General features: G+C 39.9%; 1 protein-coding gene across 1 annotated transcript; it reads right to left on the bottom strand.

Annotated features, from left to right (window-relative positions):
- Window positions 1-10,883: 10,883 nt before the first annotated feature.
- LOC142543133 (G2/mitotic-specific cyclin S13-7-like) lies at window positions 10,884-13,748 on the bottom strand. Its single transcript, XM_075650188.1, has 9 exons — window positions 13,462-13,748; window positions 12,944-13,073; window positions 12,777-12,837; window positions 12,476-12,673; window positions 12,255-12,380; window positions 11,810-12,058; window positions 11,551-11,712; window positions 11,284-11,465; window positions 10,884-11,192 (listed from the first exon to the last, which is right to left on the bottom strand). The coding sequence occupies exons 1-9, from the start codon at window positions 13,496-13,498 to the stop codon at window positions 11,054-11,056; spliced, it is 1,284 nt and encodes a 427-aa protein (XP_075506303.1). The 5' UTR covers window positions 13,499-13,748; the 3' UTR covers window positions 10,884-11,053.
- Window positions 13,749-14,136: the final 388 nt, after the last annotated feature.

Below are 14,136 nucleotides of genomic sequence, written 5' to 3'. Positions count from 1 at the left end.
TCATTGTCCGAAAAATCAATCACAAAATCTCTAGCATCAAAATGAGTTGAATCACTCAAAGGTTCACTGTGTTTAGTGAAGTTGGTCTCCTTTTCTTTTCCGTTTATAAAGTTTACAAAGGTGCTCAAGGGCTCGACAAATACGGGACGAATGTCCTGGAGTACCACATTTAAAACAAGAACTTTCAAATCTTTTTGAGTGATTCTCATTAACACTCATATTCTCATGATGTCTTTTCAGTAGATGATTTTGGACACTCTTTAGAGATGAGTTATAGAAGTAACTATCTCGATTATTTTCAAAACCACAGCCACGTCCACGATCACGACCACTTCCACGTCCACGTCCACGACCTCGATTTCTTCCTCGACCAAAATCTTGTCTATAACTTTGATTTTGGTTTCCAGATTTAAATTCATTTTTTTATGACATTTACTTCAGGAAATGTCGTTGAACCATTGGATCGTGCCTGATGATTTCTCATTAATAGCTCGTTATTCTTTTCCACCATAAAAAGACAGACGATAAGTTCAGAATATCTCAAAAATCCACGCACTCTATATTGTTGTTGTAGAGTAATATTCGATGCGTGAAAAGTGGAAAATATTTTTCAAGCATTTCCAATTCAGTAATCTCGTGCCCACAAAATTTTAATCGTGAGATTATTCGATACATCGTCGAGTTGTAATCACCGACTTTCTTAAAATCTTGGAATCTCAACGTATTACATTCATCCCGGCGGTTGGAAGTATAACTTCTCTTATATCTTCAAATCTTTCTTTTAATCTCTTCCACAAAGCCATGCGATCTTTTTCAATTAGATATTCATATTTTAATTCCTCGTCGAGATGTCGACGCAAAAATGTCATGACTTTTGCATTTTCTTGTGATGTTGATATGTCATTTTATTTTATGCTCTCATTTAAACCCAATGACTCAAGATGCGTTTCTACATCGAAAGTCCATAACATATAATTTTTCCCCATAATATCAAGAACAACGAATTCGAGTTTTGCCAAGTTTGACATGGTGGTACTAAAAAAATTATAATGAATTTTATTAGTTAATGAATATTGCAATACAAAGTAATGGATGAACAACAAGTACCAGCATTCGTAAAAATAAAAAAAACACATGAAGAGAATATTCTCCGATAAATACAAGATTCGTGAGTATTATAACCAAAATAATTAAAAATAACCTTGAGAAAGTCATCTTCTTTTTTCTTCGAAAATTTGATGAAGAATAATTTTTAGAGAAAAAGAGAAAGTTGGAGTGATTTAATGTGTTTGTGAGATCATATTTATAGGGCAAAAACTAGCCGTTTTTTTACCGTTTATGACTGTTGGTGTACAAAAAAATAAATGTATGTATTTGTATAATTTTATGGTAATAATATGGTGTATATAATATTAGTCAGGTTAATTAAATAATTATGTATATCATATCACATTATTATAATGAGGTTTCATAATGTATCTTGTTTAAAACCTTATAGGCTTTTATACTTGTCGTATCCCTTACCGGGAGTGTGGGATGTCGTCTTAACATCCTCCCATGATTTATGACAAGTTTTTTGAAAAATTTATTTTTATTATTTCTGATCTTTATTATATAATAACATTATATTATATATTAAATATATACACAATAAATAAATAAACAGTAAAATAAATATTATTACATTTTTTACATTTTTTTTTCTGTTTTGGAGCTTGGAAAAATATGGAGGACTTTTAGAGCTTCGTGATGATAACGTGTTATGAAAAAGTAAAAATTTATGGTAAAAAGTAAAAATATCAAACTCTCAAAATTATCAAACTACACACTTTATAATATTTTTCTCTCAACTCAATTGTGAATTACTTCACAAATGGTGAGACTATTTATAGAATTTTTTTGGTAATAATCCAAAAAATAAATTACATCATTACCTTCATCGTCACACAAAAATTTCTAATTTTTACAACTCTTATTTTCAACTTTCAAATATTCAACATTCAAATATTCAATACGCGTATTTTTTAATATTAATTTTCAACATTCTTCACAGTTAAATTCATAGTGAAAATGTTTGCTTCTTGGAGCCCTGTACTGAAATAGCATGTAATAATTTTCTGTTGAGATTATGGTCTACGCAAGTGGCCCCTGCACTGAACTGAACTGACCGGTAACTGGCGACCGGATAATACAATGCTCTCATGATAGTGAAATGGCCACAAGCAATACCGCATAAATCTCAAAAATGAATATTTTATCTTTTTATGCACGTAATATAATTAAATGGCATAATGAAATATCCTGTATTATTTTACCACATAGGATTGGATCGTTCCCAGGCTCGCTGCGACCTAAATTTAACATGAAAAATATGCAAATGATTTTCTTGACCAAACTTTGTAATTGAATCCAAAAACGAGACAATTACGCCCAACGACTCCGTATTTAATCATGACTCCGTGCCAACCCGAACCAACACCGAACCATCATTTAGTCATGATTAAAATACACTTAAAATGATGAAATAATGCTCCTAAAATGATGCAAGTCGAAATTTTGGTGAATGGAGGCCTAAACATGAAACGCTCTTTCGAGAGTCAATTTGGCACATCGCACCGTAATTTCTCGTACAACCTCAAAAATGATCCGAATGCACGAACGGTAAAAAACATGACCTTCCCAACTCAATGAGGCACTGTCTAGTCCAAGGCCATAGGCTAAAAGCCAACCAAGAACTCGAACGAGCCACTGAACCGAAGCACCAAGTTGCTGCCAGAAAATTCCAGCAACTGCACTTGCGCTTGCTTTGCTTCGTTTGCGAGACGATTGGTCATTGGGGCTTGAACCACCGACTAGAGTCTCTTCCCAACATCCTAAGGGGTGGCTTGAACCATGGCTAAGGGCCCTAGGTCAACCACAATCCAATCCAACACCTAGGACAACACCAAGCTTCAACCGAGAACACAAAAATCTGTACGGTGATGTTTCTGAAATTTGGTTTTGTTGCTGTCATGCATCATACCAATGGCCATATGGTTGGCCATGGCTTGATCTAGACATCATGGGGTATGGTATGAACCGTGGCTAAGGGCTAAAGAGCCAACCAAGATCCACACCAACACCCAAAACCGAGAGGACACATGCAGAATTTAAAAAGGTCGAAGGGGCTGTTCTTGTTGTTTGATTTGAAAACCGATTTCACCATGGACCAAGCCTCAAAAGGGCGACATGGTCACATATGGGTTATGTATGGAACAGTATGCCCCCTAGACGCATTCTCGAGCGCATTAGAAATGAGGAGCCTTGCCCAGAGGACAGGGAGGAGCAGAGGCAGGAGAGAGACTTACCACCTCCACCACCCCCTCCATCTGACATGAATGCCCAGATGCTAGCTGGGATGACTCAGTTCTTCGCACAGTTTACGGGGAACCATGCTGTGGCGACCAGGCCGACAGGGCCCGAGGCTGTCTATGAGAGATTCATGAAGATGCGTCTTAAGGAGTTTTCAGGGACGACGGACCCCATGATTGCCGAGGGCTGGATCAATTCCCTTGAGGTTATCTTCGAGTTCATGGAGCTTGGAGATGCAGACAGAGTCCGATGTGCCACCTACTTATTCGGAGGAGATGCCCGCTTATGGTGGGAAGGAGCATCAGTAGCCCTGAACTTGGCTACACTGAGTTGGGCGCGCTTCACGGAGGTATTCTACTCCAAATATTTCACTGAGGAGGTGCGCACCAGGTTGACCACTGAGTTCATGAGCCTGAGACAGGGAGATATGACTTTTACGGAGTTCATCCGTAAGTTTGAGAGAGGTTGTCATTTTGTACCCCTGATCGCGAATGATGCTAAAGCCAAGTTGATGCATTCTTGGTGGGTCTACGGCCGATCTTGCGCCGTGATGTTAGGGTGTCTGACCCTACTACTTATGAGGTTGCTGTCTCCAAAGCCCTAGCCGCAGAGCAGGATCAGCGTGATATTGAGAGAGACCGCCAGGGCAAGCGCCCAGTCCAGGTACCGCACTGCCCTCCTCCTCAGCAGCATCAGCAGCAGAACAAGAGATCTTTTCATGGGCCGCCTAGAAACAGAGGTCAGCAGCAGCAGCAGCAGCGGGGACGCCCAGCCCCGAGGACTTTTGATCACCCAGTTTGCCCTAAGTGATCACGTCGCCATCCTGGAGCATGTATGTTCGGCTCAGGGAAGTGTTACAAGTGTGGCAGTCCAGACCACATGTTGCTGCAGTGCCCTCAGAGGAATCTGCCTACCCAAGGCAGAGTGTTTGCTCTCCATGCTACGGAGACGAACCCAGATACGATGCTCATGACAGGTACCTTTAAGCTTTAAGTTTACATTTGGAATTTAATGTGTTGGGTTAAGATTTTTGCTCTACTCAGTATTATTTTCGGGAATTAGGTTAGAAGAACTCTGGCCTTTGCATGTCTATAAGTTTAGTTCTTGTAACTATTGGGTTCAGTTTAGTGCTCCAACCTTTCAGGGAGAATTTTTTTAGCTGGTTCCACAACGAAAACCTTGATAGATTCAGGGGCTACTCACTCGTTTATTTCGGAGGTCTTTGCTAACTTTCTCCAAGTTAAGACCATCGGGCTAGATGTAGCCTATTCAGTAGTATTTCCTTCTTGTGAGGAGATGGCAGCTACCAATGTGATCGAGACATAGATCTTGAGCTCCATGGCAATCTTGTTTATGCGGATCTTATCGTACTGCCGATGCCAGAGTTTGACATCATTCTAGGGATGGATTGGCTATTGCGGAACAGAGTTTTGATCGACTTCCAGCGGAGATCTGTTCTAGTCCGACCGTCTGGGATGACACAGTTCTTATTTGAGCCAGACAGGTACTTTCCTTTACCGCGCATTATTCCTTATGTCCAGGCTAGGAAGCTCATGCATAGAGGGTGTCGGGCATTTTTAGCAACTTTTATATCTGTCCCCGAGGCGCCCAGTCAGTCAGCTGCAGATGTTCCGATTGTTAGAGACTTCTTAGACGTTTTTTCCTGAGGACGTCTCTGGTATGCCACCCGAGAGAGAGGTGGAGTTTTCTATCGAGCTTATGCCAGGTACGGTTCCGATCTCAAAAGCACCGTACCGACTAGCACCGACAGAGATGGAAGAGCTTAAGAAGCAGATTCAGGAACTTCTAGATAAGGAGTTCATTCACCCGAGTTTTTCACCATGGGGCGCGCCAGTCTTATTTGTGAAGAAGAAGGATGACTCTATGAGACTTTGTATTGACTACCGGGAGTTGAAAGGGTCACAGTGAAGAACAAGTACCCACTTCTGAGGATCGAGGATTTGTTTGACCAGTTGTAGGGAGCTTCGATATTCTCCAAGATAGATATGCGTTCGGTTATCACCAGTTGAGGGTGAGAGATGCTGATGTTTCCAAGACTGCTTTCAGGACTCGTTATGGCCAATATGAGTTCCTTGTGATGCCGTTCGGTCTGACGAATGCGCCTAGCGATCTTCATGGATCTCATGAATCGCGTATTTCAGCCGTATCTTGACCAGTTTGTGATAGTATTCATAGATGACATTCTTGTCTACTCCAAGAATCAGGAGGATCACAGCAGACATCTGACCACAGTGCTGCAGACCTTGCAGAAGCACAAGTTATTCGCAAAGTTCAGTAAGTGCGAATTCTGGTTAGAGAAGGTGGCGTTCTTAGGCCACATTGTTTCTAGCAGTGGTATTGAGGTAGACCCAGCGAAAGTTGCCGCAGTCAGAGATTGGGTTGTGCCGCAGAATGCATCAGAGATCCGCAGTTTTCTTGGGCTAGCAGGATATTATCGGAAGTTCATTAAGGGATTCTCCTCTATTGCTGTTCCACTCACATCATTGACCAAGAAGAATGCTAAATTTGTGTGGAGCGAGGAGTGTCAGAAGAGCTTCGATACTTTGAAGCAAGCTCTTATCTCAGCACCAGTTTTGGCCATGCCGTCAGGGCCCGGAGATTTTGTCCTGTATACCGATTCTTCGAAGCTCGATTTGGGCGCAGTATTGATGCAGCATGGGAAGGTGATAGCATATGATTGTAGACAGTTGAAAACTCATGAGAAGAACTACCCTACCCATGATCTAGAAGTTGGCCGCCGTGGTTTTTGCCTTGAAGATTTGGAGGCATTATTTGTATGGAGAGAAGTGCCAGATCTTTACCGACCACAAGAGCCTCAAGTATTTCTTTACGCAGAAGGAGCTGAACATGCGTCAGAGGCGTTGGTTGGAGCTTGTGAAGGATTATGACTGTGACATTAGCTACCACCTGGGTAAAGCTAATGTAGTCGCGGATGCATTGAGCAGAAAAGTCGCAGTGATGGCTCATTTGACGATTCAGAGACCTCTTCAAATTGAGATGCAGAGGTTTTATCTAGAGTCATATCCTCGAGGTAGAGTTCCCCGTCTATCTACCTTGACTATTCAGTCCTCTCTTCTTGACCGTATTCGTAGTGGGCAGTCAGCAGATGAGCAGTTAGCAAAGTGGAAGCAGAGAGATGAGGCCAAGGGCAGTGTCTTGTATTCAATCAGCGACGGTATTGCGAGATACCGAGACAAGATGTGGGTTCCCAACAGTGGTTCTATTCGAGTAGATATTCTATCAGAGGCCCACATGTCGTCGTACTCTATTCATCCAAGGAGTACGCAGATGTACCGAGATCTGCAGTCATTGTATTGGTGGCCTGGGATGAAGAAAGACATCAGACGATTTGTATCCGAGTGTCTGACTTGCCAGTTAGTGAAGTCGGAGCATCAGAGACCTGCAGGTTTGCTCAAGCCTCTTTCTATTCCCGAGTGGAAGTGGGAGAATGTTACCATGGACTTCGTGACTGGATTGCCGAAGTCAGTCAGAGGATCAAATGCTATCTGGGTGATTGTAGATCGCCTTACCAAATCAGCGCACTTCTTGCCTATTAAGACGACTTTCACCATGATTCAGTATGCGGAGTTGTATATTCGGGAGATAGTCCGACTTCATGGTATTCCAGTTTCTATCGTATCTGACAGAGATCCCAGATTCACTTCCTCGTTTTGGAAGAGTTTGCATTCGACTATGGGTACAAAGTTGCTGTTTAGCACAGCTTTCCATCCGCAGACAGATGGGCAGTCAGAGCGAGTTATTCAGATCTTGGAGGATCTTCTCCGTGCTTGTGTGATGGATTTCTCTGGGAGTTGGGAGTCGAACTTGCCATTAGTAGAGTTCACCTATAACAACAGCTTCCAGTCGTCTATTGGTATGGCACCGTATGAAGCATTGTATGACCGTAAGTGTAGATCTCCTGTGCATTGGGATGAAGTAGGAGAGAGAGCAGAGTTGGGTCCGGAGATTATTCAGCAGGCTGCCGATGTAGTAGTCAAGATCCGTGATAGGATGAAGACTGCTCAGAGTCGACAGAAAAGTTATGCAGATCAAAGGAGGAGAGACCTAGAGTTTGCCGTCGGCGACCATGTCTTTGTGAAGGTAGCACCTATGAAGGGTGTCTTGCGATTCGGAAAGAAAGGGAAGCTCAGTCCGAGATTCATTGGACCATTTGAGATCCTCGACAGAGTTGGGACGCTAGCTTATCGTGTGGCTCTTCCGCCGAATCTGGCCGGAGTACACAATGTGTTCCACGTCTTTATGCTGAGGAAGTACATGGCGAATCCTTCGCGTGTCTTGAACTTTGAGCCGTTGCAGCTTACTCCGCACCTATCTTATGAGGAGAGACCGCAGATCTTAGACAGGCAGGAGAAGAATCTTCGGAACAAGCTGGTTAAGCGAGTGAAGGTCAAATGGTCAACCATTCAGAGGAGGAAGCTACGTGGGAATCTGAGGCAGAGATGAGGGATCGTTACCCCGAGTTATTCGGTGAGTTTTAATTTCGAGGACGAAATTTCTTTTAAGGGAGGAGAGTTGTAGAACCCGTAACCAGACTACGTATAAGCCATGCATAATTCCAGTATTTTAAATTAAAATGATTTTATTGCATGAATATTTAAATGCTTTTCTTTAAAGTTAATTATTTTATGCAGTAGTTTAAATTTTTATCTTTTCAGTTAATTCAGTGAGGCAGAACTGGAGTTGGAGTTTTGAGATAGAATTTAAGATTAAGAAATCATTCACAGAGTTTATTTTAGCTAGCTAATAAGTTGATTTAAGTTAAAAAGGAGGTTTAAGGAATTATTTAAGTAACTTGAGGTGAGTAGGAAATAAGTTCATTTAGGTTCCTTAATTGAGGTGTTAATTCACTAAATTATTTAAGGGATATGTAAGGCTCTTAAGGTTTTAAAATTTATCAACTAGACAATATTTTCCCTCCATTAATTGTTGAATTTTCGGCCACCCTTAGATGAGTAATCAATTACTTGCCAACTCAACCTTTGACCCTTTCCTTGTTTTATATTAATAGGATAATCCCTTCCTTTTTTTTCTAGCACCATTTAATTAATAATCAACCTTATCCTAGCCTTATTAGCATGTAGAAATCAGCCACAGTCATTTTAGATCCCTCCAAGAAATAATTTGATACCAACCAATTCAAAATTCAAAAAGAGGAGACTTGGTCATACCTTTTGTATCCCTTTATTATTGGATCTCCCTCACTCTCCTAACTATCACTTCCCCTCCCCCCATGACCGAAATTCAGAGCATTTTAGAGTAGAAAATTCGTGAGCCTAATAGCAAGAAGTAGGAGAGGAAATCGAGTAGCAAGCAAGAAAAGTAAACGCTCCATCTCCTCCGCGCCGCGTCGTTGCGTTTCGTTCGTTTCTTTTCAAAACGAAACCAGGCATGTATATGTTCTTCTTTGCTCTTCAATCAAGCCATATTAATATTTTGAAACATCATACTCATGATTTTTTTAAGGCAAAAACCGAAATATTAATGAACCATTTTCGAAAATGTAGTGCAGAATTTTGTTCTTCTTTCATGCTTCACGGTTTGCTTGTTTTTGTGAGTACAGGTGGATGGTTCGATTCCAGGCTCCCAAAGCTACATCTAGAAATGTTCTAGGATGGATTAGGACCACATTGGTCCATTAGTTCAGCCTCCATGCTTGCTGGAAATCGAAATGACAGCAACTCCCCAAACATGTCCCAATTGCATTCGATTTTCTTGTTTGATGTCAAAGGGAAATGGATCTGATCTTGGCTGCCCTAAGGGCCTATAGTCATGGTTAGAACACTTCTCTATCATGTCTAAGACGTGACCAAGTCGCCCTTTTGAGGCTTGGTCCATGGTGAAATCGGTTTTCAAATCAAACAACAAGAACAGCCCCTTCGACCTTTTTAAATTCTGCATGTGTCCTCTCGGTTTTGGGTGTTGATGTGGATCTTGGTTGGCTCTTTAGCCCTTAGCCATGGTTCATACCATACCCCATGATGTCTAGATCAAGCCATGGCCAACCATATGGCCATTGGTATGATGCATGACAGCAACAAAACCAAATTTCAGAAACATCACCGTACAGATTTTTGTGTTCTCGGTTGAAGCTTGGTGTTGTCCTAGGTGTTGGATTGGATTGTGGTTGGCCTAGGGCCCTTAGCCATGGTTCAAGCCACCCCTTAGGATGTTGAGAAGAGACTCTGGTCGGTGGTTCAAGCCCCAATGACCAATCGTCTCGCAAACGAAGCAATGCAAGCGCAAGTGCAGTTGCTGGAATTTTCTGGCAGCAACTTGGTGCTTCGGTTCAGTGGCTCGTTCGAGTTCTTGGTTGGCTTTTAGCCTATGGCCTTGGACTGGACAGTGCCTCATTGAGTTGAGAAGGTCATGTTTTTTACCGTTCGTAATTCGGATCATTTTTGAGGTTGTACGAGAAATTACGGTGCGATGTGCCAAATTGACTCTCGAAAGAGCGTTTCATGTTTAGGCCTCCATTCACCAAAATTTCGACCTTGCATCATTTTAGGAGCATTATTTCATCATTTTAAGTGTTTTAATCATGACTAAATGATGGTTCGATGTTGGTTCGGGTTGGCACGGAGTCATGATTAAATACGGAGTCGTTGGGCGTAATTGTCTCGTTTTTGGATTCAATTACAAAGTTTGGTCAAGAAAATCATTTGCATATTTTTCATGTTAAATTTAGGTTCGCAGCGAGCTTGGGAACGATCCAATCTATGTGGTAAAATAATACAAGATATTTCATTATGCCATTTAATTATATTACGTGCATAAAAAGATAAAATATTCATTTTTTAGATTTATGCGATATTGCTTGTGGCCATTTCACTATCATGGAGACCGGTCAGTTCAGTTCAGTTCAGTATAGGGGCCACTTGCGTAGACCATAATCTCAACAGAAAATTATTACATGCTATTTCAGTACAGGGCTCCAAGGAGCAAACATTTTCACTATGATTTTCAGTTCAATTATGCACGTATTATAATTGCTCATGACAAGTTATTTTCACATTATGCCTCATGACATGATATTTTATCCCATGCAAATTTTACTATATTATTTACTCGTTATTTACGATATATGCATGCTGAGTCTTTAGGCTCACTAGACTTGATTGTTGTAGGTACTGATGATTGTTGGATACTTTAACCTGTTATTTTGGCGAGTAATAATTTCTTCCGCTGCTATTTTGAACATTTAAACTTGATTTATCAGTTGATTTTGTGAATGAGTCAATTTTGATTATTTTAAAAAGAAAATTTTTACTTTTTCCGCAAATTTTCAAACACGAATTTTCGGGCCATTATACAATGCATGTACTTTTGCTACTATGGTGATATTTTTACAAGAATCAAGGAATTGTTGGAGAGCTAGAGTGACGTCGATATAACGGAGCAGAGACTGGTAGACCAGGTCGTCGTATTGTCTAATTTTATGAATTTAACGTTACAGGTTAGACAACAAGTGATCAGAACACAAATTACTGCAAACATAACTAATGCTGAATCCAAATGGACTGCAAGTGATCATAATAACCTGAGAAAAACAGTTAAATCCCGACAAAGTAGTAATAATAATTGACAATCCACACAAGAGGAACGGATCATTCCAGAAATGATCTTTCTACCGAAACACAACCCAAAAATAGTTGATGTAGTCTTAGGCTGAGAGAAGTCCCTTTGCTGCAGGAAGCATGGCTACAGCACTCCTCTCTGGGATTGAGTACTTTCGAGCAACTGCCTTGAGCTTATTTTCTACCACACCAGAATGCAAGCTGGCCAAAAGCTTCGCGCATTCCCTATCGGAAAAATATCAAACAAGTTCAAAGAAATTGGAGGGCATCTTCTGATATGTGACACAACATGAAAAAAATTGTAAAATTCATTTACAATAGCTGATCTTCCGAATAGCCAGTATGGTGCTTCAGAGTTGGGGTCCAAAGGGGACTCTTGTTAAGAGTGCAGCGTGCTGCATACACTGCAGATGCAGAAATCATTGAAGTGCAGTACGGTATGATTGCGGCGTAGTTCATTAAACCAAGTTCGGCTAAGAAAAACGCCATGTTCTCCAGCTAAAACACCCAGAAACAGGAATTCAATTGTGTATTTTGAACTTAATAAAAAGGTTTAGAAATTTGATGTACGTTATATTTTTACCTCTTGATCAGATGGAACCGAAGCTTTTATGTATCGAACCAAGAAAACATATGGAGTTGGAACAGTTAGATACCACTCAAGTTTTCCAAGAATTGCTTTCTCCATCAGAAGAACTTGTTCTCTGACGTATGCATTGTCTGATAAGGCTATAAAGTCACTTACCTATAAAAAAAAAGATCAAGAAAATTAAGCATAATCTTCCATTTTGTGAGAAGTAATAAAGATTGGATGTTCTTATTTTATTTATAATAATAACCACCTCTGGTGCCCATATCTCCTCATACTTGCAAGCAATGAGCATTGAGCTAATGCCAACCAACTGCAGTTCCCTCCTCGGAACAGTTTTTACCGATAGGAATCGATCAACTATATTGATTGTCAAATAGAGACTTTCAGGCATCAAGTCAAACTTCTTGTGGACTTCAATTAGCCAATCTACAAGAATGGCTCTCATCTTAGAGTTGATTTCTGGCTGTGAATCCATGTAATCGTGAACTCGAGCCTCTCCCTAATTGAAAAACAGTAAATATGTGATGTACAAACAAGGAACAGGAAGAAAATACTTGAAAACTTTGATTGGCAATTTCTAAACAACGCAATTATTAATCATAGAATCTTCAAGGTTTTTATCTGTTATCCATAGGCTCTCTAAATCCAAATCTTGGCTCCATATATCAGAGAGGCTTTGTGAATAAAAAAAGCACCTCTGCGAGCTTGTAAAAACTATAGATATCCTCAATATACTCGACAGCCGCCAATTCATTTTCCACATCTGCTGCATCAATATCTACTATAAGATCCTTTGGTTTCTTGTCGAGTCCACAAACATCCTATAAAACCGTCAGAGACAGAGGATTGAAGTAAATATGGGTTGAGAGAGGACATTAAATTCTTGATAACATTGTAAATAATCAAATTTATGAACCTTGCTTCTAGCAGTAAGAATTGCAGTAAGAGTTTTGGTAGGATTCTTTGATGATCCTTCCTTCGCTTTCTTTTTGCTTTTGCAGATTTTTTCTTCATCAGAACTAAAGATAACTACAGCTTCTTTCTTTGGCTTGACCGTTTCCTTCGCAGTTACTATAGAGGCTTTTGCAGCACATTCCTTCCCCGCCACAGGTTTCTGCAGAATGGCAATTCTTAATACATGCTTACAATATTAAAGATTCAAGAAAAAGAAACTATAAACTAAACCAAGAAGATGCCGATATATTTCAATATTCTACCTTGCTGTTGTATTTTTCTGCTGCAGCCTGTGCATTTTCCAACAGCTGTGCTCCAAAACTCCTGAAAATTCAAAGAAAAAAGAAAAGAATCAATTTCTCGAGTCTTATATAACTTGCACAGAACCAAGGAATCATTCAGTGTGTGCATATGTGAATAATTTGAGGACCTAGTTACAGGACGAGTGATTTGATTTTGGGGCTTCCCCTCAACAGCTGGAGCAATCGCTAAATTTCCAATATCTCTGAGAACACGCCGGTTTTTTCCTTCGGCTTGTCCATTTTTTTGCTTTGCTGCTCCTAATCCAAATCAAGCAGGGAAGAGGAATCCATCTTATCTTTATAAAGCCCCAAACAACAAAGAGAACCACAGAAAACTATTCGAAGAATGGAATGCATTAAAAAATAGAGAATAAAAGACCGGTGAAAATATGAACAGAAACATTGGAACTACGACATGAAAATATCCAGAAAATGAAACTAAAATCCACACAGAACATAAATTTTCTCTTCAAGATTTCACTAGAAATTGATGAAAAATCATCCCAATAGAAATCCACAAACAGTAATCAATAAAACTCATCACAACCACAAAACAACAGAATTCATGATCGTGCAGAATAAAAGATTATATTAATTACAAAACAAAGCTTAAAAACGTTTACGCATACGTAATCCTCAGATTTACCTATCGGTTGCTCTGGGACAACAGCTTTTGAAGCCATCTCTAAATCTACTTCTCCCCGTCCAAATTCTTCAGAATTATTGTTTCTTTGACCGCCAAAAACTCCACCCACACTAGCCCAAACCGTGGACAAAAACACCTGGAGACGACTATTTCGTGTCTCTCCTTCTTCTTGGTTTTTGATCGCCACTATGTAATATTGAAATCCCTCTTCCTCTGAGTGATTCTTGTCTCTTAGTTCCTTTGATTTGAAAAAATTGATGAACAAGGCGAGGTTTATGCGGAGAGTGAATCGTATAAAAAGTTGGAATGATGAAGAGACGCTTCCCTTTTTAACGGTCATATTCCAAGTTTTGAATAGAATCCGTTGGATTCATTATTAATGAACGATTTGGGATCGGTATTTGGGGCTTCACGTAGATTTTAACTAGCCGTTGGCAGGGAGAAATAGTGGAGTGGAGCCTTTAATTTTACCCTTCAGTGAGTTACCTTTCGTACTTTTGACTGGTATTTAACTCGTAACTCGTACGATATATGAGACGATATTATTAAAAATTATAAAAAATAATAGATATTTAAATTTAAAAATATATATAATTATAAAAAATAAAAATAAAAAGTATTTTTCGCTAATTCTAAAAAACTTTCTTAAATACAATCCATGTCGCTAATTTTTTT

This window comes from Primulina tabacum, chromosome 4 (assembly GCF_025594145.1).
Source record: "Primulina tabacum isolate GXHZ01 chromosome 4, ASM2559414v2, whole genome shotgun sequence".
NCBI lineage: Eukaryota > Viridiplantae > Streptophyta > Magnoliopsida > Lamiales > Gesneriaceae > Primulina > Primulina tabacum.
This window is presented reverse-complemented; position numbering and strand designations above follow the sequence as displayed.